The 26,653-nt window shown below is 59.5% G+C and overlaps 4 protein-coding genes across 4 annotated transcripts; all 4 read right to left on the reverse strand.

Annotated features, from left to right (window-relative positions):
* Nucleotides 1-1,467: 1,467 nt before the first annotated feature.
* Nucleotides 1,468-3,520, reverse strand: LOC120323755 (maestro heat-like repeat family member 5). Its single transcript, XM_039384063.1, has 6 exons — nt 3,429-3,520; nt 3,008-3,163; nt 2,467-2,568; nt 2,092-2,194; nt 1,761-1,820; nt 1,468-1,674 (listed from the first exon to the last, which is right to left on the reverse strand). The coding sequence occupies exons 2-6, from the start codon at nt 3,128-3,130 to the stop codon at nt 1,538-1,540; spliced, it is 525 nt and encodes a 174-aa protein (XP_039239997.1). The 5' UTR covers nt 3,131-3,163; nt 3,429-3,520; the 3' UTR covers nt 1,468-1,537.
* Nucleotides 3,433-9,510, reverse strand: LOC113989605. Its single transcript, XM_039384062.1, has 14 exons — nt 8,654-9,510; nt 8,098-8,177; nt 7,780-7,905; nt 7,555-7,634; nt 7,317-7,437; nt 6,914-7,003; nt 6,416-6,520; nt 6,035-6,200; nt 5,466-5,560; nt 4,863-5,012; nt 4,528-4,682; nt 4,032-4,167; nt 3,813-3,947; nt 3,433-3,605 (listed from the first exon to the last, which is right to left on the reverse strand). The coding sequence occupies exons 1-14, from the start codon at nt 8,781-8,783 to the stop codon at nt 3,513-3,515; spliced, it is 1,662 nt and encodes a 553-aa protein (XP_039239996.1). The 5' UTR covers nt 8,784-9,510; the 3' UTR covers nt 3,433-3,512.
* A 2,222-nt stretch (nt 9,511-11,732) lies between these two features.
* Nucleotides 11,733-13,785, reverse strand: LOC120323758 (maestro heat-like repeat family member 5). The gene is made up of 6 exons (XM_039384069.1): nt 13,694-13,785; nt 13,273-13,428; nt 12,732-12,833; nt 12,357-12,459; nt 12,026-12,085; nt 11,733-11,939 (listed from the first exon to the last, which is right to left on the reverse strand). Exons 2-6 carry the CDS (start codon nt 13,393-13,395, stop codon nt 11,803-11,805), a joined length of 525 nt encoding a protein of 174 aa, XP_039240003.1. The 5' UTR covers nt 13,396-13,428; nt 13,694-13,785; the 3' UTR covers nt 11,733-11,802.
* LOC120323757 lies at nt 13,698-21,198 on the reverse strand. Its single transcript, XM_039384068.1, has 16 exons — nt 21,128-21,198; nt 19,455-19,574; nt 18,919-19,050; nt 18,363-18,442; nt 18,045-18,170; nt 17,820-17,899; nt 17,582-17,702; nt 17,179-17,268; nt 16,681-16,785; nt 16,300-16,465; nt 15,731-15,825; nt 15,128-15,277; nt 14,793-14,947; nt 14,297-14,432; nt 14,078-14,212; nt 13,698-13,870 (listed from the first exon to the last, which is right to left on the reverse strand). The coding sequence occupies exons 3-16, from the start codon at nt 19,007-19,009 to the stop codon at nt 13,778-13,780; spliced, it is 1,623 nt and encodes a 540-aa protein (XP_039240002.1). The 5' UTR covers nt 19,010-19,050; nt 19,455-19,574; nt 21,128-21,198; the 3' UTR covers nt 13,698-13,777.
* Nucleotides 21,199-26,653: the final 5,455 nt, after the last annotated feature.

The raw sequence follows: 26,653 nt of genomic DNA on the forward strand, positions 1-26,653 counted from the left end.
GGGGACAGCCAGTGGGGACAACTGGCAGTCCAGGAAAGACGTGGGCAAGGCTATCTTGGCAAAGAGTCCCCCCACTTTGAATTTCCATCCCATCCCCTCAGGACTTGTTCATTTTCCCTTTCCTCTAGGCCCTCCAGGCCTAGAGCTCTCCTCAGACCCACAAGTCCTCTCTGAACCCTCTCTTGTGCTGGGGCTGCCTCAGCCTGGTCCATTTGCCCCCTCAGCACCCTAAGGCACCTTTTGATGTGCTCCAGAGGCCACAGTTTGTCCCCTTGGTGCCCACAGTACCCCTCCATCCCCCTCCTCGCACCCTCCCTTGGCCCTCGATGGACACAAAAGCCCACGGTTTGCTCTTCTGCAGCCAGGAGAGGCCTCTTGGCCACAGTCCCACCACAGGACTCCTCCACCTGCCCTGCAGCTGTCTTCAGGCCAGATCACACAATCACAGAACCATTTAGGTTGGCAAAGACCTGCAAGATCATCGAGTCCCAACTTGCACCCATCCCCACCTTGTCCACTAGAGCAGAGCACTGAGGGAGTGCCACATCCAGTCTTGTCTTGGATACCTCCAGGAATGGGGATTTCACCACCTCTCCGGGCAGCCCCTTCCAATGCCTGACAACCATTTCCATCAAGAAAAGCTTCCTCATGATCTCACACAAAGCCTCCTGAGGCCTTCAGTGCCCCCCAGGCCCCCCAGCAGAAACCACCCTGCCAGGGCTTTCCATGCCACAAGTGTAAAACAGAGCTCTTCACTCATTTCCAGCTTCAAGCTCTGGAGCCCCAGCAATTCCCAGGAGCTCTGGGATCCTCTGCAGCCCACTCAGGGCTGAGCGTTCCTTCATGATTCCATCCTTCTATGCCTAGGGGGTCCACCGGAGACCCTTTGAGGCCGCACAGCTGCAATGCAGGGCTCAGTGGGGCGTGTTGGGGTACCGGAGATGGAATTTGGAGCCCACCAAGGAAACGTGGGACTCTGCAGCTATAATTCAAGGGCTTGCTGCTGTGCCACCTCCTGGGGTGCTGAGCCTGGGAGGACACAGGGGTCACAGAGTCGGGCACTGTGTGGGGACACAGGGATAACTTTGGCTACCCAGGCTGGAGAAGAGAAGGTTTTGGAGTGACCTTCCAGCCCCTTCCAGTGCCTAAAAGAGGCTCCAAGGGAGCTGGAGACGGATTTTGGACGAGGGCCTGGAGTGACAGGACAAGGGGGAATAGCTTCACACTGGCAAAGGGCAGGGTGACATTGGCAGTGGCCCTGAAATGGGGCGAGAACACTCGGGCAGCAGCTTGTCCTTTAGCCAAGGCGGCTTCTCCCAGGGAAAGCCCCAGCCAGGGTTCAGCTTGTCCCACAAGCCTGGGGCCAGGGGTGCTGAGGGGGGAGCGTCCCGCTGCCTGCGGGACAGCCCAGGAAGGACACGGTCGGCTCGGCACGCTCAGCACCGCACAGCTGAAGGACACCAGGGCTTTGGGCACATTGTTCCAGCTTTATTCAGCCCCAGTCCTTTAGCCAAGGCAAGCTGCACCTCTGCCGGGCTCACGGCCAGCAGCAGCGCAGTGCTCGTAGGAGGCCTCTTGGTCTTTGCTGCACGCAAGGACTCCTCAGAATGGAGGTTGTCCGAGCTGCCAGGGAGCTGACAGAGATGTCCCAGTCTTTCTCCAAGGGCTGAAGTGCTGTGGCGGAAAGAAACAGAGCCCAGATAAAACCCCACATCTGCAGAGAGCCTCTGGATTCCCGACAGACGGTGCTCCCCACTCACCGCTCAGGATGTCAGCCTGACTCTCCGTGGTCTGCTCCCTCAGGCGCCGTGTGATGAGTCCTGGGCACAGAGCTCCATTAGCCCCTGCTCCCCAGCCTGCTCCCAACAGCAGGGCCCCCAGTCCTACCCTCCTCCCCCTCAGCAGGGCTGAGCCCAGGAGCCCCCAGAAGCTCAGGGCAGTGGGACTGAGCAAGGCGGCCACCAAGCCCCGCTGCGTGGGCAGGGCTGGCAGAGGGAGGCAAGGCCCTGCGCGGGGTGGCCGGGCATTGCTGGGGCAGCAGCGGCACAGGGGCCAGGCTGCCCCAGAGGCACCGCAGGGGCTGGCACTCACCGATGAACCTGACGGCCGCCAGGCGCACGTTGGCCTGAGGGTCCTGCAGGTAGGGCAGGCTCTGGTGGATAAAGTCTTCAGCCCTGCTCCTGCTGTTCTGAAGCTGCAGAGAGAACAAGGCATGTCTCTCCAGGGCTGTCACTGGGGCAGTTGGCTGGAGCAGTGCCTCCTGCCAGCACCTCCTGGGACGGAGAGGCCTCCCCTCCTGCTGGCTACAGGGAGGGGACAGGGGCCTGCAGAAGAGCCCCTGGGGCTCTGTTCTTGAGGGCAGCAACAGGGATGCAGCTCCAGGCTCTGCCCAGCTGCAGAGCCCCCAGCCCAGACCTGGGATGGGAGCAGCCCTCCCCCAGTCCGGGCTCCACAGCTTGTCCTTACCAAGCACGCTCCAAGCTCCCACAGCCGCTCTCTCTGCAGCAGGTGCTTGAGCGTCTTCCACTTCAGCAGCTCGGCGGCAGCAAGAAGGGCTTCCCTGGAGGCCTGCAGGACAGCATGAGCTCAGGGATGGCCCGGGGGCCTGGGCAAGGAGGCCTCTTGGCTCTGTTCCTGGGGGGGTCCTGCCTTCAGGAATCTGGGACGTGCCCTAGCCCAAATGTCTGGGAGGCTTTTGGAGACAGCCCTGGGGGACAGGCATGGAGGCTCAAAGGCCTGGCCTCTGACACAGCCTGTGGGGATGCCCCTGTTCAGGCCGTGGTGGCCACGGGCTGCTGCCGAGCCCTGCAGGAGCAGGCAGGGCAGGTGTTGCACAGGGCCGTGCCAGCTTCTCCGGCCCTGCTGGCGCTGGCTCCGCACGGACCTTCCCACGGGCTGTGCTGGGGGAGCGCTGCCCGCTGCCAGCAGCCCCTGCCCCGATGCCCAGGAGCCCTGGGGGCGTCAGCCCAGCCCTCTGTGTGTCAGGGCTCAGCCTTCAAACCTGTACCTTGGCCACGCTGGGGACCTGGTCGCTCATGCGAAAGAGGAGAGGCACCAGTGCTCGCCACACCTCCTTCCTCATCCTCTTCTCATCCCTGCCGACCACGAACTGCAGCAGCTCTGCGAGCATGCGGATGGACAGCTCTCGCAGCTCGCTGCACTCCTGGCAGGAAGCAGGAAAAGTGAGCTTTGCAAACAGCAGCTCCCTGCCCACAGTGAAGAGGGCCCTGATCATGGCTGCGGGGAGGGCAGCGGCTCCGGCCTCACATCCCAGAAGCAGCAGCACTGGGCTGCACGGCCCAAAAGCCATCCCAGGAGAGCCCAGGGGAGCAGAGCTGGCTCCAAGTGCTGCTCGCAGGGCTGGGCTGCAGGGCAGCTGTCATTGCCCAGTGCCCATCTGAGGGGCTCAGGCTCCACATCAGCCTTACCGAGTCAAAGAGGGGCAGGAGCCTCCCCACAAGCTGCACAGCGATGAAGCTGGCCTTGCTCTTCTTCAGCTGATGCAGCACATTTCACAAGGCCAGCAGGATCTTCACCTGGGCGTCTTCGCTGCCAACTTGCAGGATCTTTATCATGCCCGGCAGGAAGAGTTCAATATTTCTGGCCTGTAGAGAGAAGAGAATGTCCATTGGGTGAAGAGTGCTGTGCCGGAAAAGCTCCCCAGGCAGCCACTCCAGGCCCCACCATGGCAGGGAGGGTGTTTAGAGCAGTCACCCCACGTTCTGAGTCCCAGGCCAGGCCAAGTCACTGCTTTCCACACAGCCCCAGCCCCCGTTTGCCGACAGGGCTGCCCCTGACACCGCCCTGCTCACCATCTCGGCTCTCTGCGACAGCCCGACGAGCCCTTCCAGCAGCAGCCCGGCCGTCCTCACGTTTGGACAGCCCTGATGGCTCTCGACGTCGGGCTCGTCAGCCAACTCCTCCGACTCAGCCTTCCTGGAGGATGACTGCAGGAGCAAACAGAGCCGTGAGGGGCCGGCAGAGCCTGCAGGGCTGGCGGGAGGGGACCAGGGCCTTTAGTGGTCACTCACAGCCATGGGCTGGGTGCGGGGGCCTTCTGCGGAGCAGCGGAAGCACTGTGTGCACAGCAGGTTGGCAAAGTCCTCCAAGATCTTGGCCAGTGTCTCCGGCATGGAGGACATCAGCTCCCACAGCTCCGGCGCAGTGCTGGATGGCAGAGAAGGCAGAGCGCTGTCCGCAGGGTTGCCTCAGCCACAGTGCTGTGGCCTGGAGCAGCCCCCCAGAACCTACCCCTTGGAGCCCTGGCCGCGCGTCCCCGGGGGCCCTGCCCGCGCAGGCAGGATGGGGCTGAGGGCGTGTTCCCCGTGGGGCTGGAGCACCGTGCTGGCTCTGGGCTGGCTGGGCCAGCTTTGGCCGCTGTGAAGCAGGGCTGGAAAGCGTGGGGGGATGGAGGGCCTGACTCTGCAGGCTGTCCCGCAGCATTCCTTGACTCTGGCAGCCGGAGAGTCTTGGGGTCCCTCTCCCCACAGGGAACAAGCCCACCCTCAAGGCCATCAGGGCCAGTACCTGTCTCCTTGAAGAGCCGCCTTGCACAGGAGGATGACCACTGTGGTGGGGTACAGGTTGGTCATCAGGCGAAGGAGTGACTCCGCTCTCTCCCACGCTGCCTGTGTGCTGCAGTATGGCAGGCTCTCAAGGATGCTGCTGACTATCTTGGGCCCCTGCAGGAAATACAGGTGAGGATGGCACTGCCCCGGGAGTGCAGCCATGTCCTTAGTTGCCCTTCCCATTCCTCTCTGCTACCTTGAGGTGGCTTGGGGGGCCCAAGTCACCTGTGCCTGGGAGGGAGGGATGCAGGGAGGAACAAGGCCCAAGAGGGCTGAAGGGCACAGGCCACTTACGTCCGTCAGCCAGACGTCCGGGTCCTCCAAGGCCACATCCAGCAGGCTGCTGGGCACCTGCTGGTCGAGGATGCTGGCATCTCCCAACGCCTCGATGGCCACGAGGATGACGTCTGTCCTCTCGTGGGACTGCAGGTATTTTCCAAAGGCCTATGGCAGCAAGGAAGGAAGACATGTCGCGCTGAGCGCCCTGATGGTGCTGCTTGGCTGAGCAGCTCGAGCGGCCCTGGCCGGACGTGCCCACCACTGCTGACAGCAGCGCCCGCAGCAAAGCTGGCAGCAGTGCCTGCAGTCCCTGCATGGCAAAGATGAGCAGAGAGGGCCCTCCTGCTGGGGGAGGAGGGCTCATAGGCACAGGCTGCTGGCCCCACCGAGAACCAGGGACTTGCTGGTGGCCAGGAGCACCGGAGCTCCTGCTGGGGCTGAAGCTGCTGCTGGGCCACTGGAATGCAGCCCTCGTGCTGTCCTTGCTCAAGGACGGCGGGAACCCCCTCCCCAGGGAGCTGAAGGCGCGCCAGCCCCACTGCTGCGGGGTCCTTTGGCTCGCACCAGTGCCCTGCTGGTGCCACGGACAGGAGTCCCAGCAAGGGCGCAGCTCCTTACCTTGGCACAGTCCCTGGGGCTCAGAGAACACAGTGCGGAGGTGGTCACGGCTTCCCGGTGGACTTGGTCTGCTCTGTCCTTTAGCCTGGATTCGACTAAACACCAGGGCAAACACACAAGAGTCAGGAAGGCAGAGCAGCTTTACCAGCAAGCTCGCCAAACCTCCCTGGCATCTGTCGGCCAGGGGGCAGGACAGGAGCAGTCCAGGATTTTGGGAGGGCATCAGGAACAGCTTCTTGCTACAGGCACTGGAGGGACCAGCCAGGGTGGGGGATCTGCTCTTCCCCACCAGGGAAGACGTGGCTTTGGGACAGGGAAGTCCAGAGGGGCTTTGGCTGTGGGGCCCACAAACCAGCGGGCTGCAAGATCCTGAAAGGAAGGGGAGGAAGGAGAGCAGCAGCAAACAGATCCTGGCCTTGAGCAAAGCGCTCAGGCCCTGCAGCAAAGTGGCAGCTGGGAAGCTCTGGGAAGCAGCTGGGAGGGGCAAAGGGGGTCAGGAAGCAGATCTCTCAGGAGATGTCGGTGTGCAGAGCAATGAAGGCCACCGCTGCTCTGCCTTTTTTACTTACAGATGAACTCAGCCAGGGCAAAAAGAGCATGGAAAGCTGCATAGCATGTCAGCTCCTCAGAGAAGCGGAAAAGGATGAGTCGTCCCAGCAGCTTTCCTAGGAGCGGGAGCTGGATCTCCCCAGAGCAGACAGGTCCAGCAGTGCCTCTTCTGATGTTGGCGTGGGCCTGGATGAGGGAGGCATGAGCAGAAGGGCTGAGGGCACAAGGGTGGTGCCAAAGCCCCCCTCTCGAGAGTCTGCCCAGGGCTGGATTCCTGGAGAGACCAGGCTTTGCAGAGCCCTGCGTCCCCGTCTCTCAGAGTAGCCATGTGGGCAGCAGCCCTGGCCTGGAGAGCAGCAGGGATGGGGGCATGGCCTGGCTGGAGGGGGCCTGATCCTTACCTGCAGAGTGGAATAGTCGGACAGCACACAGGTCAGCACATCTATCCTTGCCATGGCCCTCTCCCTCACAGCCTCTCTCTCGCATCTGGTGAAGTCCAGCAGCAGCTGGGACGAGAGAAGCAGCGGGTGAGCCCTGGGAGCAGACTCCAACACCAGCAGCAGCACAGCTCCACTGCTGGGCCGCACTCGCCCCATCCCTCAAGGCTTCCTCTCCCCTCCAGCAAAGCCTGCAATGGGGTGTCTGCCCCAGGTCAGGCACAAAGGCCCAGAGCCAACCTCATGGCCAAGGAGGAGGGCAGGTGCCACCCTCTGCAGCCCCTGTGCTCCACGAGAGCCTGGGGCCAGCCCCCGCTTCCCCGCAGGAGGTGGGCACCCTCCCAGCAGGGCACTCTGCCTGCTCGGCCCTGCTCTGGGCACCACTCAGCCAGGAGTGGGCAAACCCTCCCCTCCAGGCTGAGGAACAGCCCTGGGACTCCCCCCTTTTTGCTTGTGCCAGACCTCCAAGATGCCCTGCAGCTCCTCGCTGACTTGAGAGGCAGGAAAGCTGAGCACCATTGTCCTCAGCATGCTGTCCATGGAGTTCAGGGTCTGCAAGGAACACAGAGAGCAATGGCAGTCATTCTGCTGTTCCTCCCAGCCCCAGGAGAGCCATCCGAACCCCCCGTGCCACAGGAGGAGGAGGAGGATGCCCACACGTCCCGGGAGAGATATGGGCATAGACAATCTGCGAGGGCAGAGCAGCCTGTGGCACGGGATGCGGCCAGGCCCATGGGAAGGGGACAGAGGCGCGAGGAGGGGAAGTACCCTGCCCTGCCTGGGATCCCTGCTCCTGTGGCAACATGGGATAGCCAGGGAGCAGGCCAGAGGGGCTGGAGGCCCCTGGAGCTCAGCCAGCACTTACCTTGATGTAGAGGGCAAGGTCCGCTTTTGGCATTTCCTTCTCTGCAGGCAGCCAGAAGACACTCGAGAAACACGCGCGGAGGAGGCTTTTGGCTTTGCCCTCCAGCGCTGTGTCCACCAAGCTGCAGGGAGAGGGCAGGACACGGGTTGCACACGGGTGCTGGGAGCAGCCCCTCGACGACTCGTGCGGGTGGCATCGGACCTCTGGGCCAGGGGGCCCACGACAGATGGGCAGGTACCTCAATTTCTCCAGAGCCAGCATGGAAAGATGCCGAAGGTCTGTGCACAGCTGGTCCCTTGGCTCTTCTTCCAGCAGCGCCTGCAGAGCACAACCGGGATGGCACCTGCTGGCAACTGCCAGCACCCAGGGCCTCCAGTCCCTGACCCGCCCCAGCACTGTCCGCACAGGTTGCCTGTGCCAGGGGGCTTTGCTCCCTTCGCCACATTGCCCAGGGTGCCCTCACCTTGATGTTCTCTGCCAGCTCGTACTTGTCACAAAACAGATCCAGGCCCTGGGTCAGGCCGTGGCTCAAGGCGCTTCTGCACAGCACAGAGATGCTCCGGAGAAATGTGGTCTTGTCTCTCTCCTCCTGCCAGCCGGGGGACAGAGACACAAACACGGATTGTGAGTGGGCGGACACAGCCAGCGGGACCGCAGCACAGGGGGTGCAGTGCCCTGCGGGAGAAGCAGCCCTGCCCTGCCAGCACCCCTCCAGCAGCCCGGCAGCACAGCCCCTGCCAGCAGACAGCAGCACAGCCCCCCTCCAGTTGGCCGCAGTTACCTTGTTGGGGCTGGTGACAAAGGCCAGGACGGAATCAACAGCTTCCTGCTCCTCCTTGTAGATGGGCAACCAGCTGGCATCTAAGGGGGGAAAGAGCAGGGAGAGCTGCAGAGGGTCCAGCGAGAGGAGGGAGCAAAGGATATCTGCCCTCCACCCAGCTCTCTGCCCACTGCCTTGGCACGGCCTTCCCTTGCAGCTCCTGGCTGGAGGGTGCCTGGCAGAGGAGCTGCCATGCTCGGGAAAGCCCCAGTGCCCCGGGCTGAGGAAGGCAATGGCAGACAGGCAGGAAAGGCCCAGGCTCCCACAGCACGACAGACTCATGCCAGCCCAGCTGGCCCTCTCTGCCCACAGCCCAGAGCCTCTCTGCCCTGTCCTTCTTTGGGAGAGGCTGTGCTGGGGCCACGCTCCAGCCCTGAGCAGTCCCAGCTTTCAGGCAACATCATGGCTGACCCCAGGACCCCCACTGTCAGCTGGCCAGGAAAGTGGGATCCTGGTGTGCTACAGGGTGTGGTGGTGGGCCCCAGCCCTGCCCAGCCCCACAAGGCCCCTCACTCACCCAGCTTCAGGGGCTGCATGGCGGTCACCTCGTAGGAGGACGGAAGCTGCAGGCCTGGAGAGCGGCTCTCCTGGGAAGAGCTGTCTTCCATCCAGGCCTGCCTGGGGCAGGCGGGGGGTCTCCTCTCCATCCTGTGAATCAAAGAACACAGGGGAGCCTGCCTGCGGAGGGCGTCCGAATGGTGGAGTCGAACACCCCCAGAAAAAATGCCGCGGCCAAATCGCCTCAGGCAAAGGGCCTCAGGCAAAAGGCCTCAGCAAAAGGCCTCAGCCAAAAAGCCAAGGCAAAGTGCCTCGGCCAAAAGGCCAAGGCAAAAGGCTTCAGCCAAAAGGCCTCGGCAAAGCGCCTCAGCCCAAAGGCCGAGGCAAAAGGCCTCAGCCCAAAGGCCTCAGCAAAGTGCCTCAGCCCAAAGGCCAAGGCAAAGCACCTCAGCCCAAAGGCCGAGGCAAAGCACCTCAGCCCAAAGGCCGAGGCAAAGCACCTCAGGCAAAGCGCCTCGGCCAAAAGGCCTCGGCCCAAATGCCTCAGGCAAAAACGCTTTGGCAAAACGCCTCAGCAAAACTCCGCGTTCCCACGGGGCCACCTGGGGTCGTGGACAAGACGTGGACTGCAGTCGGGGGCTTCTCGCCAGCGCTGCACTCCTCTCCTGTCCGGTCGCTGTCCTGACGGACACTGACCCACCGTGGGCCACGGTCGTGCTGAGCACACCTGCTGCAGTGGGTGTCACAAAGGGCCCCTCTGTGACCCGCTACCGGCCGCTAGCAACAGGTCCCAGTGCTTGTTGCCATGGCACCTGCCCCCGGCAACGGGTCCCAGGGAGCCACCACGCAGGCAGGAACAGGCAGGGTGTCCCTGGGGACACAGGCCTGCCTCAGCCCTTGGCACTCAGCTGCCCTCAGAATGTCTCCAGACCCCACTTTGCTCTCGTGTCTCCTCGGGACATCCCAAGGAGCCCCACGTTCAGACACCCCTGCGTGCCCCCAGGACATCCCTTTCCTGTCCCCACACTGCAGAGTCTGGCCTCTGAGCCCTTCAGTCACATTAAATGCATAACGTTTGCTCAAGCTTAACAGAAACGGTGGCTTTTGTCGCCTCTTCTCTTTCTCCCACTGACCAGCAAGAGCTTTGCCCCACTCAACAGCTCTTCCAGCACCGGGCTGCTCAGGAGCCCTCCCAAGGCCCTCGCCGCACCCCAGGCCCCTGCGCGGCACCCTGAGCTGCCCCAGGGGTGGCTGAGTGGCCCTGCCAGGCTGGCGGAGTCCTGGGGGGGCTTAGGGCTGAAGGGGGGAGGATGGCACCCAGGGGGATCCAGCTGGAAGGGCTGGGATCCTCAGCGTGCCGGGAGCTGTCGTCTTCTGGCACAGCCCAGCTGAGCAACCGCATTGGTCCATCTGAGGGGCCAGGAGCTGTAGTCCTGCTGTTCTTGCCTCAGTTCTGTGTCTCTTCTACAAAATCAGACCAAAGAAGCCCCCAGAAGCCCAAAGGGCCCTGGAACAGCCCCTCTCTGACAGCCCCAGAGGTGCCCTGGAGCTGCTGCCCAGTGTGACCTCGCTCAGGCACCTTCCGAGCCCCGCTCTGCCCTGGGGGGCTGGTGTGGGCGTCCGCGCTGCCCGGGGACAGCCAGTGGGGACAACTGGCAGTCCAGGAAAGACGTGGGCAAGGCTATCTTGGCAAAGAGTCCCCCCACTTTGAATTTCCATCCCATCCCCTCAGGACTTGTTCATTTTCCCTTTCCTCTAGGCCCTCCAGGCCTAGAGCTCTCCTCAGACCCACAAGTCCTCTCTGAACCCTCTCTTGTGCTGGGGCTGCCTCAGCCTGGTCCATTTGCCCCCTCAGCACCCTAAGGCACCTTTTGATGTGCTCCAGAGGCCACAGTTTGTCCCCTTGGTGCCCACAGTACCCCTCCATCCCCCTCCTCGCACCCTCCCTTGGCCCTCGATGGACACAAAAGCCCACGGTTTGCTCTTCTGCAGCCAGGAGAGGCCTCTTGGCCACAGTCCCACCACAGGACTCCTCCACCTGCCCTGCAGCTGTCTTCAGGCCAGATCACACAATCACAGAACCATTTAGGTTGGCAAAGACCTGCAAGATCATCGAGTCCCAACTTGCACCCATCCCCACCTTGTCCACTAGAGCAGAGCACTGAGGGAGTGCCACATCCAGTCTTGTCTTGGATACCTCCAGGAATGGGGATTTCACCACCTCTCCGGGCAGCCCCTTCCAATGCCTGACAACCATTTCCATCAAGAAAAGCTTCCTCATGATCTCACACAAAGCCTCCTGAGGCCTTCAGTGCCCCCCAGGCCCCCCAGCAGAAACCACCCTGCCAGGGCTTTCCATGCCACAAGTGTAAAACAGAGCTCTTCACTCATTTCCAGCTTCAAGCTCTGGAGCCCCAGCAATTCCCAGGAGCTCTGGGATCCTCTGCAGCCCACTCAGGGCTGAGCGTTCCTTCATGATTCCATCCTTCTATGCCTAGGGGGTCCACCGGAGACCCTTTGAGGCCGCACAGCTGCAATGCAGGGCTCAGTGGGGCGTGTTGGGGTACCGGAGATGGAATTTGGAGCCCACCAAGGAAACGTGGGACTCTGCAGCTATAATTCAAGGGCTTGCTGCTGTGCCACCTCCTGGGGTGCTGAGCCTGGGAGGACACAGGGGTCACAGAGTCGGGCACTGTGTGGGGACACAGGGATAACTTTGGCTACCCAGGCTGGAGAAGAGAAGGTTTTGGAGTGACCTTCCAGCCCCTTCCAGTGCCTAAAAGAGGCTCCAAGGGAGCTGGAGACGGATTTTGGACGAGGGCCTGGAGTGACAGGACAAGGGGGAATAGCTTCACACTGGCAAAGGGCAGGGTGACATTGGCAGTGGCCCTGAAATGGGGCGAGAACACTCGGGCAGCAGCTTGTCCTTTAGCCAAGGCGGCTTCTCCCAGGGAAAGCCCCAGCCAGGGCTCAGCTTGTCCCACAAGCCTGGGGCCAGGGGTGCTGAGGGGGGAACGTCCCGCTGCCTGCGGGACAGCCCAGGAAGGACACGGTCGGCTCGGCACGCTCAGCACCGCGCAGCTGAAGGACACCAGGGCTTTGGGCACGTTGTTCCAGCTTTATTCAGCCCCAGTCCTTTAGCCAAGGCAAGCTGCACCTCTGCCGGGCTCACGGCCAGCAGCAGCGCAGTGCTCGTAGGAGGCCTCTTGGTCTTTGCTGCACGCAAGGACTCCTCAGAATGGAGGTTGTCCGAGCTGCCAGGGAGCTGACAGAGATGTCCCAGTCTTTCTCCAAGGGCTGAAGTGCTGTGGCGGAAAGAAACAGAGCCCAGATAAAACCCCACATCTGCAGAGAGCCTCTGGATTCCCGACAGACGGTGCTCCCCACTCACCGCTCAGGATGTCAGCCTGACTCTCCGTGGTCTGCTCCCTCAGGCGCCGTGTGATGAGTCCTGGGCACAGAGCTCCATTAGCCCCTGCTCCCCAGCCTGCTCCCAACAGCAGGGCCCCCAGTCCTACCCTCCTCCCCCTCAGCAGGGCTGAGCCCAGGAGCCCCCAGAAGCTCAGGGCAGTGGGACTGAGCAAGGCGGCCACCAAGCCCCGCTGCGTGGGCAGGGCTGGCAGAGGGAGGCAAGGCCCTGCGCGGGGTGGCCGGGCATTGCTGGGGCAGCAGCGGCACAGGGGCCAGGCTGCCCCAGAGGCACCGCAGGGGCTGGCACTCACCGATGAACCTGACGGCCGCCAGGCGCACGTTGGCCTGAGGGTCCTGCAGGTAGGGCAGGCTCTGGTGGATGAAGTCTTCAGCCCTGCTCCTGCTGTTCTGAAGCTGCAGAGAGAACAAGGCATGTCTCTCCAGGGCTGTCACTGGGGCAGTTGGCTGGAGCAGTGCCTCCTGCCAGCACCTCCTGGGACGGAGAGGCCTCCCCTCCTGCTGGCTACAGGGAGGGGACAGGGGCCTGCAGAAGAGCCCCTGGGGCTCTGTTCTTGAGGGCAGCAACAGGGATGCAGCTCCAGGCTCTGCCCAGCTGCAGAGCCCCCAGCCCAGACCTGGGATGGGAGCAGCCCTCCCCCAGTCCGGGCTCCACAGCTTGTCCTTACCAAGCACGCTCCAAGCTCCCACAGCCGCTCTCTCTGCAGCAGGTGCTTGAGCGTCTTCCACTTCAGCAGCTCGGCGGCAGCAAGAAGGGCTTCCCTGGAGGCCTGCAGGACAGCATGAGCTCAGGGATGGCCCGGGGGCCTGGGCAAGGAGGCCTCTTGGCTCTGTTCCTGGGGGGGTCCTGCCTTCAGGAATCTGGGACGTGCCCTAGCCCAAATGTCTGGGAGGCTTTTGGAGACAGCCCTGGGGGACAGGCATGGAGGCTCAAAGGCCTGGCCTCTGACACAGCCTGTGGGGATGCCCCTGTTCAGGCCGTGGTGGCCACGGGCTGCTGCCGAGCCCTGCAGGAGCAGGCAGGGCAGGTGTTGCACAGGGCCGTGCCAGCTTCTCCGGCCCTGCTGGCGCTGGCTCCGCACGGACCTTCCCACGGGCTGTGCTGGGGGAGCGCTGCCCGCTGCCAGCAGCCCCTGCCCCGATGCCCAGGAGCCCTGGGGGCGTCAGCCCAGCCCTCTGTGTGTCAGGGCTCAGCCTTCAAACCTGTACCTTGGCCACGCTGGGGACCTGGTCGCTCATGCGAAAGAGGAGAGGCACCAGTGCTCGCCACACCTCCTTCCTCATCCTCTTCTCATCCCTGCCGACCACGAACTGCAGCAGCTCTGCGAGCATGCGGATGGACAGCTCTCGCAGCTCGCTGCACTCCTGGCAGGAAGCAGGAAAAGTGAGCTTTGCAAACAGCAGCTCCCTGCCCACAGTGAAGAGGGCCCTGATCATGGCTGCGGGGAGGGCAGCGGCTCCGGCCTCACATCCCAGAAGCAGCAGCACTGGGCTGCACGGCCCAAAAGCCATCCCAGGAGAGCCCAGGGGAGCAGAGCTGGCTCCAAGTGCTGCTCGCAGGGCTGGGCTGCAGGGCAGCTGTCATTGCCCAGTGCCCATCTGAGGGGCTCAGGCTCCACATCAGCCTTACCGAGTCAAAGAGGGGCAGGAGCCTCCCCACAAGCTGCACAGCGATGAAGCTGGCCTTGCTCTTCTTCAGCTGATGCAGCACATTTCACAAGGCCAGCAGGATCTTCACCTGGGCGTCTTCGCTGCCAACTTGCAGGATCTTTATCATGCCCGGCAGGAAGAGTTCAATATTTCTGGCCTGTAGAGAGAAGAGAATGTCCATTGGGTGAAGAGTGCTGTGCCGGAAAAGCTCCCCAGGCAGCCACTCCAGGCCCCACCATGGCAGGGAGGGTGTTTAGAGCAGTCACCCCACGTTCTGAGTCCCAGGCCAGGCCAAGTCACTGCTTTCCACACAGCCCCAGCCCCCGTTTGCCGACAGGGCTGCCCCTGACACCGCCCTGCTCACCATCTCGGCTCTCTGCGACAGCCCGACGAGCCCTTCCAGCAGCAGCCCGGCCGTCCTCACGTTTGGACAGCCCTGATGGCTCTCGACGTCGGGCTCGTCAGCCAACTCCTCCGACTCAGCCTTCCTGGAGGATGACTGCAGGAGCAAACAGAGCCGTGAGGGGCCGGCAGAGCCTGCAGGGCTGGCGGGAGGGGACCAGGGCCTTTAGTGGTCACTCACAGCCATGGGCTGGGTGCGGGGGCCTTCTGCGGAGCAGCGGAAGCACTGTGTGCACAGCAGGTTGGCAAAGTCCTCCAAGATCTTGGCCAGTGTCTCTGGCATGGAGGACATCAGCTCCCACAGCTCCGGCGCAGTGCTGGAAGGCAGAGAAGGCAGAGCGCTGTCCGCAGGGTTGCCTCAGCCACAGTGCTGTGGCCTGGAGCAGCCCCCCAGAACCTACCCCTTGGAGCCCTGGCTGCGCGTCCCCGGGGGCCCTGCCCGCGCAGGCAGGATGGGGCTGAGGGCGTGTTCCCCGTGGGGCTGGAGCACCGTGCTGGCTCTGGGCTGGCTGGGCCAGCTTTGGCCGCTGTGAAGCAGGGCTGGAAAGCGTGGGGGGATGGAGGGCCTGACTCTGCAGGCTGTCCCGCAGCATTCCTTGACTCTGGCAGCCGGAGAGTCTTGGGGTCCCTCTCGCCACAGGGAACAAGCCCACCCTCAAGGCCATCAGGGCCAGTACCTGTCTCCTTGAAGAGCCGCCTTGCACAGGAGGATGACCACTGTGGTGGGGTACAGGTTGGTCATCAGGCGAAGGAGTGACTCCGCTTTCTCCCACGCTGCCTGTGTGCTGCAGTATGGCAGGCTCTCAAGGATGCTGCTGACTATCTTGGGCCCCTGCAGGAAATACAGGTGAGGATGGCACTGCCCTGGGAGTGCAGCCATGTCCTTAGTTGCCCTTCCCATTCCTCTCTGCTACCTTGAGGTGGCTTGGGGGGCCCAAGTCACCTGTGCCTGGGAGGGAGGGATGCAGGGAGGAACAAGGCCCAAGAGGGCTGAAGGGCACAGGCCACTTACGTCCGTCAGCCAGACGTCCGGGTCCTCCAAGGCCACATCCAGCAGGCTGCTGGGCACCTGCTGGTCGAGGATGCTGGCATCTCCCAACGCCTCGATGGCCACGAGGATGACGTCTGTCCTCTCGTGGGACTGCAGGTATTTTCCAAAGGCCTATGGCAGCAAGGAAGGAAGACATGTCGCGCTGAGCGCCCTGATGGTGCTGCTTGGCTGAGCAGCTCGAGCGGCCCTGGCCGGACGTGCCCACCACTGCTGACAGCAGCGCCCGCAGCAAAGCTGGCAGCAGTGCCTGCAGTCCCTGCATGGCAAAGATGAGCAGAGAGGGCCCTCCTGCTGGGGGAGGAGGGCTCATAGGCACAGGCTGCTGGCCCCACCGAGAACCAGGGACTTGCTGGTGGCCAGGAGCACCGGAGCTCCTGCTGGGGCTGAAGCTGCTGCTGGGCCACTGGAATGCAGCCCTCGTGCTGTCCTTGCTCAAGGACGGCGGGAACCCCCTCCCCAGGGAGCTGAAGGCGCGCCAGCCCCACTGCTGCGGGGTCCTTTGGCTCGCACCAGTGCCCTGCTGGTGCCACGGACAGGAGTCCCAGCAAGGGCGCAGCTCCTTACCTTGGCACAGTCCCTGGGGCTCAGAGAACACAGTGCGGAGGTGGTCACGGCTTCCCGGTGGACTTGGTCTGCTCTGTCCTTTAGCCTGGATTCGACTAAACACCAGGGCAAACACACAAGAGTCAGGAAGGCAGAGCAGCTTTACCAGCAAGCTCGCCAAACCTCCCTGGCATCTGTCGGCCAGGGGGCAGGACAGGAGCAGTCCAGGATTTTGGGAGGGCATCAGGAACAGCTTCTTGCTACAGGCACTGGAGGGACCAGCCAGGGTGGGGGATCTGCTCTTCCCCACCAGGGAAGACGTGGCTTTGGGACAGGGAAGTCCAGAGGGGCTTTGGCTGTGGGGCCCACAAACCAGCGGGCTGCAAGATCCTGAAAGGAAGGGGAGGAAGGAGAGCAGCAGCAAACAGATCCTGGCCTTGAGCAAAGCGCTCAGGCCCTGCAGCAAAGTGGCAGCTGGGAAGCTCTGGGAAGCAGCTGGGAGGGGCAAAGGGGGTCAGGAAGCAGATCTCTCAGGAGATGTCGGTGTGCAGAGCAATGAAGGCCACCGCTGCTCTGCCTTTTTTACTTACAGATGAACTCAGCCAGGGCAAAAAGAGCATGGAAAGCTGCATAGCATGTCAGCTCCTCAGAGAAGCGGAAAAGGATGAGTCGTCCCAGCAGCTTTCCTAGGAGCGGGAGCTGGATCTCCCCAGAGCAGACAGGTTCAGCAGTGCCTCTTCTGACGTTGGCGTGGGCCTGGATGAGGGAGGCATGAGCAGAAGGGCTGAGGGCACAAGGGTGGTGCCAAAGCCCCCCTCTCGAGAGTCTGCCCAGGGCTGGATTCCTGGAGAGACCAGGCTTTGCAGAGCCCTGCGTCCCCGTCTCTCAGAGTAGCCATGTGGGCAGCAGCCCTGGCCTGGAGAGCAGCAGGGATGGGGGCATGGCCTGGCTGGAGGGGGCCTGATCCTTACCTGCAGAGTGGAATAGTCGGACAGCACACAGGTCAGCACATCTATCCTTGCCATGGCCCTCTCCCTCACAGCCTCTCTCTCGCATCTGGTGAAGTCCAGCAGCAGCTGGGACGAGAGAAGCAGCGGGTGAGCCCTGGGAGCAGACTCCAACACCAGCAGCAGCACAGCTCCACTGCTGGGCCGCACTCGCCCCATCCCTCAAGGCTTCCTCTCCCCTCCAGCAAAGCCTGCAATGGGGTGTCTGCCCCAGGTCAGGCACAAAGGCCCAGAGCCAACCTCATGGCCAAGGAGGAGGGCAGGTGCCACCCTCTGCAGCCCCTGTGCTCCACGAGAGCCTGGGGCCAGCCCCCGCTTCCCCGCAGGAGGTGGGCACCCTCCCAGCAGGGCACTCTGCCTGCTCGGCCCTGCTCTGGGCACCACTCAGCCAGGAGTGGGCAAACCCTCCCCTCCAGGCTGAGGAACAGCCCTGGGACTCCCCCCTTTTTGCTTGTGCCAGACCTCCAAGATGCCCTGCAGCTCCTCGCTGACTTGAGAGGCAGGAAAGCTGAGCACCATTGTCCTCAGCATGCTGTCCATGGAGTTCAGGGTCTGCAAGGAACACAGAGAGCAATGGCAGTCATTCTGCTGTTCCTCCCAGCCCCAGGAGAGCCATCCGAACCCCCCGTGCCACAGGAGGAGGAGGAGGATGCCCACACGTCCCGGGAGAGATATGGGCATAGACAATCTGCGAGGGCAGAGCAGCCTGTGGCACGGGATGCGGCCAGGCCCATGGGAAGGGGACAGAGGCGCGAGGAGGGGAAGTACCCTGCCCTGCCTGGGATCCCTGCTCCTGTGGCAACATGGGATAGCCAGGGAGCAGGCCAGAGGGGCTGGAGGCCCCTGGAGCTCAGCCAGCACTTACCTTGATGTAGAGGGCAAGGTCCGCTTTTGGCATTTCCTTCTCTGCAGGCAGCCAGAAGACACTCGAGAAACACGCGCGGAGGAGGCTTTTGGCTTTGCCCTCCAGCGCTGTGTCCACCAAGCTGCAGGGAGAGGGCAGGACACGGGTTGCACACGGGTGCTAGGAGCAGCCCCTCGACGACTCGTGCGGGTGGCATCGGACCTCTGGGCCAGGGGGCCCACGACAGATGGGCAGGTACCTCAATTTCTCCAGAGCCAGCATGGAAAGATGCCGAAGGTCTGTGCACAGCTGGTCCCTTGGCTCTTCTTCCAGCAGCGCCTGCAGAGCACAACCGGGATGGCACCTGCTGGCAACTGCCAGCACCCAGGGCCTCCAGTCCCTGACCCGCCCCAGCACTGTCCGCACAGGCTGCCTGTGCCAGGGGGCTTTGCTCCCTTCGCCACATTGCCCAGGGTGCCCTCACCTTGATGTTCTCTGCCAGCTCGTACTTGTCACAAAACAGATCCAGGCCCTGGGTCAGGCCGTGGCTCAAGGCGCTTCTGCACAGCACAGAGATGCTCCGGAGAAATGTGGTCTTGTCTCTCTCCTCCTGCCAGCCGGGGGACAGAGACACAAACACGGATTGTGAGTGGGCGGACACAGCCAGCGGGACCGCAGCACAGGGGGTGCAGTGCCCTGCGGGAGAAGCAGCCCTGCCCTGCCAGCACCCCTCCAGCAGCCCGGCAGCACAGCCCCTGCCAGCAGACAGCAGCACAGCCCCCCTCCAGTTGGCCGCAGTTACCTTGTTGGGGCTGGTGACAAAGGCCAGGACGGAATCAACAGCTTCCTGCTCCTCCTTGTAGATGGGCAACCAGCTGGCATCTAAGGGGGGAAAGAGCAGGGAGAGCTGCAGAGGGTCCAGCGAGAGGAGGGAGCAAAGGATATCTGCCCTCCACCCAGCTCTCTGCCCACTGCCTTGGCACGGCCTTCCCTTGCAGCTCCTGGCTGGAGGGTGCCTGGCAGAGGAGCTGCCATGCTCGGGAAAGCCCCAGTGCCCCGGGCTGAGGAAGGCAATGGCAGACAGGCAGGAAAGGCCCAGGCTCCCACAGCACGACAGACTCATGCCAGCCCAGCTGGCCCTCTCTGCCCACAGCCCAGAGCCTCTCTGCCCTGTCCTTCTTTGGGAGAGGCTGTGCTGGGGCCACGCTCCAGCCCTGAGCAGTCCCAGCTTTCAGGCAACATCATGGCTGACCCCAGGACCCCCACTGTCAGCTGGCCAGGAAAGTGGGATCCTGGTGTGCTACAGGGTGTGGTGGTGGGCCCCAGCCCTGCCCAGCCCCACAGGGCCCCTCACTCACCCAGCTTCAGGGGCTGCATGGCGGTCACCTCGTAGGAGGACGGAAGCTGCAGGCCTGGAGAGCGGCTCTCCTGGGAAGAGCTGTCTTCCATCCAGGCCTGCCTGGGGCAGGCGGGGGGGTCTCCTCTCCATCCTGTGAATCAAAGAACACAGGGGAGCCTGCCTGCGGAGGGCGTCCGAATGGTGGAGTCGAACACCCCCAGAAAAAATGCCGCGGCCAAATCGCCTCAGGCAAAGGGCCTCAGGCAAAAGGCCTCAGCAAAAGGCCTCAGCCAAAAAGCCAAGGCAAAGTGCCTCGGCCAAAAGGCCAAGGCAAAAGGTGCTAGGGGGGTGATTTGGGGCCCCTTTCAGTACCTAAAAGAGGCTCCAAGAGAGCTGGAGATGGATTTTGGATGAGAGTATGGAGTGACAGGACAAGAGGGAATCCCTCACCTGGCCTCTGAATATGTGCAAGAATGCCCTGGAGTCCGTAAGGAGAAGTGTGACCAACACATTGCAGGGAGTTACTATTTCCACTGTTTTTGGTTTTTGATGTACCTGCAACTTTTGTTTCTGTCGTGGGTCACCAGTGGACAAGTGCGTGGTAGACCCTGACTGGGGTCCTGCAGACAGCTTCCAGGATGGTCAGGAGTCCAGATAATGTGACTGCTTATGTACCTGAAAGAGAATTAGATCTTTGTCTTGGTGAATTCACGTGGACAAATTTGTGCAGTAAAACTGGCAAATTGTTATGCAAAAGTATAAACCCCTGGAGAGGGGCCTGCCTGAGCTGCTGTTTCAGCATCCAGCTCCAGCTCAGCCACAGCCTTGCCTGAGTTTGCCCATGGAGCTGTTGATCGAGCCCTTGACCCATGAGGTGACTTCCCAACTTGACCTCACCACCATGGATCTCATCAGCCATCACTGGGCTGTGTCTGATGCTGGTTACACCCACCAGGGCTGATCCTGACCCATAGGTTGACTTTCCAGCTTGACCACAGGTTTGCCTAGTCACTATGAATTGTGCTGGTGATCTGGAATCTCAGTTGGATCCAGCTGGGTCTGCCCTGCTTGCCCTGTGCCAGGGTGGTGGGATGGGCTCGGAAATTTGGTGATGTTGGAGAACCATGAGTGTAGGGAAAGAATAGTGAGTTGGAAATAAGAGGAGAATTCTTTCTTTTCCTTGCTAAGAGAGTGGGATTTAAATGGAAATTTTTGTAATGGTCTAGAATTAGTTTTGTATTTAAAAGATTCAGTCATTTTGTGTCATCTGGAGAACAAAAAAGGATATTGCTGCCTCCTTATTCGCAGATCATTTATGACCAAAAGTGCAATATGTGATGAATTGAAAGTAGGTGCTTTAGAAATGTTATATCTACCATATCCATCTGCCAAAACTGAGCCTCTGTCAGATCAGTTCTCCCACTGACTTCAGTAACAGCATCATACATTTCCCTCAGCCCCCAACAGAATCAGGTCTTGATAAATTGTTATGTGGAGGACGTGTAACTCTCCACATTTGTGGAGAGGATTAGTGCTTGTCTTATAAGATTTTTAACTGAGTCTTTCCTTGAGCAGGTTATGAGATTTACTGCTGAGAAAGCCACAGAGAAGTAAGAGTTGTCTTTGTAAATGATTGCCACTGTTACAGCTCCACTGAGCAGGCTGTATATTCATAATAATTGTGTTACTCTGTACGTTAAACAATGTCCGGCAGCTACAGGCAGAACAGTAGGCCATGTTCACTATAACTAAATTCCTCCCTACATTTACATTGATTGACATTCCCTTCCTGAAGCCCAGAAAAATCAAACCACTCTATGGGCCATTCACTTTAGAGTTGGACTCGATGATCCTTGTGGGCCCTTTCCAACTCAGAATATTCTGTGATTCTGTGATTGTACAGGCACACTTAGGAGTACAACTTTCCTCCTATTCACAAGCACTCCAGGAAGGGACTACAAATGATTAAAGGAAAGCTGGAGAACTGCACTCCACATTGTTCTCTTCCCAAACCCAGCTTGAAACTTTGATTATCAACAGCAACAGTCCAAATATTCCTGCAATTTCAGAGTAGGTCCCTGTGGGGCTGCACTCCCCAACTGAGGCACCATGAACTACATATGCCATTCCCCTGGTTTGGGTTTTTTAAGGAGGAGGACCTCACTGGAGAGCATGCAGCAATATTTGTCTTTCTGACGCAACCCCTGTCTCCAGTCCCTTCCCCTCACCTCAGAAGGAGTAGAGCTCTAGTAATGAATCACCTTCATGCCTTGTTTTCCGGTCTGGGATAGGCTCTTGATTGTATTATTTTCTAAGGGAGGAGAGGTTATTTTTGGCTAGAAAATGGAAATGTCAAGGGTTAAAAAGCAACAGTGGTGTTAAAAAGAGTAAGAAGAATGTAAGAGACAGCATGTCTTTCACTAGGGTAATTTATATGACAGGAAAATAAAAGCGGACAAGCTTTTCAGGCACAACAGCTCTTCTGCATGCGAGAAACAAAATTTTTTCCAACCATACCAGCTGATCTTCAAAAAGAAAACTGATCTATGATGAACTCTGACTCTTGAATTTGTCTGGTCACAAGCTATTGTGCAAAGCTGCACAGCCCACCTGGTTTCTGTCACAGCTGGACTGCTGCTTGCCACCTTATGGGCTGCATGTCAGGAGAGGAGAGACCAGCTGGGAGAAACCGGCGGAGACTGAGAGGGAAGCAGAGAAACAGCCAGACAGATACATCCAGGGCTCTGTGTGGAGTGGGACAAGGCTCTGCCGAGGGGATCAGGGGGCTGGGCTGGCAGAAAGCAGCTTCCGTGGGCACTTGGGAGGGATGGTGTGGAGGGTTTGGCAACCCTGTGAGTGAGCAAAGTTCAGTGACACAAGAGTAAGAAGGGGCAAAAGGCCTCTCTGTCGCTCCTGAGGGTAGGGTGGGAAGGAGGGGCTTGCTTTACTAACTGTGGCGTCTGAATCTGCCTCGGTCTTTGCTGCTCTAATTCAAAAGCAATCGAGATGTAGCGTGCCTTAGAAATAAAAAGGTCTTTCAGTGTTTGGTGTGCTTACTGCAAAGAAAAGGTCGAGGCTGTTCACTTTAAAGCTTTACCAACTATCCCGGACCACTTCGTATAACCACCCTGCTCCAGGGACAGAGACTGCCGGCAGTGTCCCCAGCAATACTGCCTTCTCCCATGAGAGGGAGGCCAAGCACCTTTAATACCCCTGAGTAGAACTTGAGCTACTTGTTCCTCAATATTACGCCAAACATTCCCCTCCTTATGCCTCTCTGGATCTGCTACTTACCCCACAGTAGTCTAAGCTTATCTCCAGCAACTCCGCCTGTAAAGGCTGCAGGGGTGGACCCAGCAGCCAAGCTGTGATATCCAGACCCAGGCCATTTCCCAAGATCCTGTACCACAGATGTTACTGAAACACTGCCATGGTCATCTATCCTAGTGACCCATTCCATAAGGGCCCTCATCCTTGTGCCACAAATGATAGATTGGTTTAGATTAGCTCAAAACTGCTGAAAAGACTCTGGGTGAGCAGGTGAAGGGTTTGGGAGCTTTGGTGTGTTCCTGACCCCCAAACCCAGACTACAATTCCAATATGGACATCTGGGAATAAATACATGGTCATAGGTGATAGTGTCAAAAGAGCTCTGGATTTAGTTGCCCTAACTGGTGGGTCAGGTGCCAGGAGCAGGAATGGGTGGAGCCCACCTTACTGAGGAAGGGAGCAGCCCCATGTTTCCTGATTGACCATCTTCAGGGGACATGTCTGAAGTGTTCAATAGATTGACCTTCTTCTTGTCCTTATTAAAATCCCATATTAACAACCTTCTTACTACCTCATTAGTTTTATAGACTTCACCTAAACTCATGGTTTATGATGGGTTATGCTTTGCCAGCTTCTTTCTTTAGTCCTAATTTAAAGTCCTTCTCAATTCCCAGAAAAGTTCTGGTACAACTCATTATACAGGGCACTTTTATGCACCTAGAACGCAAGGGGATGGACACCAGCCTTCGTGAACTCATCAGGAAGAAATGCTGACAAACCATTCTCATGTTCTGATGTGGCAAAATTTTTTAGGCATAAAGTGAAACATAATGACTTTAGGAGGGCTTTTAACACTGGCTGTTCTGATCCCTTCTTGAGAAGATATAAGGGCACAGTGAGTGCAAAACTGGTGAGATCATTGTACCTCAAATGGTATTTATCAGTGTTTGTCAAAGTGGAAGGACATAGTGAAGGGATTTTTGCAGGGGTCCATTCTGATGCCATGTCTTTTTAGTTACTTCAGTTAACAACCTGGATGATTAATCCATGAGTGCTTTATTCAACATGCTAATTACTTCAGGCTGTGGAGGACAGCAAAGACAACAGGATTCAGCACTAGATGGAGAAACAGGCTACAACCTACAGGGTGACATTCAACAGGTACAACTTCAATCATTACTTTTATGAGCAGGTTCAAGTGAGGGAACTGGGTGGATGCAGTTTTCCAAACAAACAAACAAACAAACAAAAGAGTCCAAGGTGTAAGAGAGGGCAAACTGAACACCAGCAATGGAAAAAAAGGCAAAGACCACCTGGAGCATGTGAGCTGTAGCCTCCAAGGCAAGCTGGAGTAATATGCCTAGCTAGGGATGCTGTACTTCAAAAAATGCAGATGGACAGAAAAAAAAACATCAAAAGAGGTGAGTGAAGATGCTGGGAGGCAGAGAAAATGTGAAGAAAGACTGAAAGAAATAAGTAGATGTAGTGTGTAGGAGAGAAAGCAGAGGCAAGGAGGTGAAGGGAAACATTGCAGTTCATTGCAGTTCATTGCACATCATCAAATGCCTAAGGGATGACTTTGAAGAAGGCCATGGCCACAGCACACAGGGCAGGATATACAGTATTTCAGATCAAACAAAAACCCCTGAAGTTAGACTTTCAGATAATGTTAGGACAGAAGTGTGCCAGAACAGATTGTTGGGGAATGGCACAATCTCCATCACTGGAAGTTTTTAAGGAAAGGTTTCACAAACATATCAGAACAGGTATTGTTGATCCTCCCAGATCCTCCAGGTATTACAGTGGGGGGAAAGTATGATTTTGTAAGCAATCCACATGCAGGTGTCGCAAAGAAGAGGTGGAAGCCAGCTGTCAGCTTGTGCCTGTGTTTGCCAGCAGGCACTGGGTTTCTGTATCGCAGCCCACAAGAAGCCAACCTTGGACATGCACTCAGGGTTAACACAGAAGAGAAGGCTTAAGCAACGTATGGAAGAGAAGGAAAAGATTTGAAAACTGGGGGGGGGAGGTGTCTTTTGTGTCAGCACCTGGACTGCACCCCCCTCCCCAGAGGTTTAAATCTCAGCATGTAAGGCCAGGTTGCTGATAAGAACAAGCAGATTAATCAGCATCAGGTGGCTTTGGAGCACTTGGAAAAAAAGAAATAGAAGAAGCCTGAGGGGGCAGGGCTTGTATGCATATATAGAAACCACTCTTCACTCTTTTCCCTGGGAGCTGTTTTTAGTCAAAGCTTTTACTTTGGTTCCCACATAGGCTGTGTTACAGTTGTGTTGCTGCTCTGTATTGCCCTATCCTGGGGCTGTGAGCCAGATCTGACCTGGGGACTTAACTTCAGCCCTGCCACACTGCAGTAGACTTGTTTGGAGTCCAGACTGAGCCTGGTCACTGCTGCCATGGGACTACCCTGATCCCCTGGCTCAGGTCTGGCCTCTGGCTGTGGAGACCACTGCCCATCCACCAAATTATGCTCCTCTCCTGTGTCCCTTCCCATGCAGAGCAGCCACCCATGGTGCTCCCCAGTGTTGTGTAGGTGAAGGTGTAGGGTTGGGATCCCGCTTTGTGCCAGGCAGGGAGATGTCCCGTAGAGGAATGTGGAGGAGGGCATAAGGGCATATCTTCACCTGGACGTGTGTGCTGTGTGCCGTGGGATCTGTGGTCTTTGTTACAGGCTCTGCCAGGTGGCGGCACTGATGATTACCACCTGTGGTGCCCACACAAAACCACAGTCAGGAAGGGCTGTTCCTGTGGGAAGCTCTGGATATAAGTGTATCCTGTTCCTCTCCAACCAAAGCAGTGGAGGGGACAGACTGGAAGCAGCTTTGGAAGAGTTAGCAATGTCCCTTGAGAGGGCAGAGGCTGGGGTGGAACAGTGTAGGGCCGCAGCCTAAGTTCAAACCCAGATCTTGGCCTGTGTGAGCAGGGTGATGGTGTTCCCCAAAAGAAAAGGAAAGCTGCATCCCTGACAGGGAGGGAGGTGATTTTGCTGGACTAGCAGGAGCTGGCAGCAGAAACAGGGAGATGGTCAGGGCCAGCTCTGACCTCCTCTGCTTCCTGACAAAGGTGAGCTTAGCAGAAAGTGAGCTGGGTTTGGGCAGAAGGCTGAGCTCCTCCTGTGCCCCAGAGACTACTCCAGCCTGTCTCCCTGCCCCCACACACGGCTGAGCAGGGAAACTAGAAGAGTCTAGCATGGGAGAAGATGTTTTCCCAAGTTCAAAGAATATGAGGAAATAAAAATCTTGGTGAGATAAATCAATATGAGCTGCGCTGGGGGAGGAAGAAGGAAAAACGAAGGCTGGGGGAGGGGCAGCTCCTCCTCCCCCATCGCACTAGCACAAAGGGTGATGGTTGGCAGCTCCTGGAGGCACTTCCAGTGTGTGTTCAAGGCTTGAGGAGTTTCCTGTATTATCACCTCCATGGTGGCCTGGGCAGTGGAGGAGCAGGGAAAAAGGCCTCACGCTTCTGTCCAACACTTGGACATCCATCTCTTTCCTCAGCAGATCTCCATTCATAAAGGGGGTCAGCATCATTTTTGTTACAAAAAGGAAGACACAGGGACTCCTGTAGGTGAAGGGACTCGCCCATGTCATGCAGAGAGCTGGAGGGAGCCCACGGCTCTGGGGAAACCATTCCACTGCTCTAATTCCCAGCATGTGCTGTCCCCACGACTAGGACAGTACGTTTACTGGAGTTAAGAGGACGGGTCAGAAACCATGTGGTGGAATGAACAGCAGCGGCCAAAGGCGGAGAGAAAAGAAGGGGGAGGCTGATGGTGGCAGGAAGGGGGATGATGCCCGGAGTGTCATGGAAAGCACGGGAGGGAGTCGTGCCTTGCGGTCTCGGGGGAGTCAGGAGAAGTTTGCAAGTGGGAGAATCCCCAACCCTGGAGAGAAGATGAGAAATACGATAGAGCTGCTCGGGCCGACCGCTGGCCCCCCAGGGGCCTGTCCGGGGCCGGGGGCCAGAAGCGCAGATGTCCGGGCACCCCCGGCCCAGGGGCTGCGGGCCCGGCGGTGCGGGGTCCCCGCAGAGGCTGCAGGCGGTGCCCCCCGGGCCGAGCGAGCGGGAGCGGAGCGGGGCCGGCCCGAGCGGGCCCGGGGGTGCCCCAGTACCGCCCCCGCCCCGCCGCAGCGGTGCCGCAGGCGCGGGGCCCCGGCGGGGAGGGGTTTGGCGGCCCCAGCCGGGGGCGGACGGGCGGCGGGGCCGTGTGTCCTGCCCTGCCGGGGAGGTCCCTGCGCAGCGCCGCCGCCGCCGCTCCCGCTCCGCGCACAATGGCGACTCCCAGCCCCAGCGGCGGCTCCGGCGGGAGCGGGAGCGGGCCCGGGCCGGGCGCCGCCGGCAGCGGCGGCAGCAGCAGCAGCAGCATGCAGGGTAAGCACCGCCGGCCCGGGCAGCGCCGGGCCGGGCCGGGGACGCCGCGGGGCTCGCCCTGCCCGGGCCGCGGGGACCCCCTGGCGCTGCCGCCCGCG

Source organism: Pipra filicauda, unplaced genomic scaffold (genome assembly GCF_003945595.2).
Source record: "Pipra filicauda isolate LSUMZ 115617 unplaced genomic scaffold, ASM394559v2 scaffold337_size785800_pilon, whole genome shotgun sequence".
Taxonomy (NCBI): Eukaryota; Metazoa; Chordata; class Aves; order Passeriformes; family Pipridae; genus Pipra; species Pipra filicauda.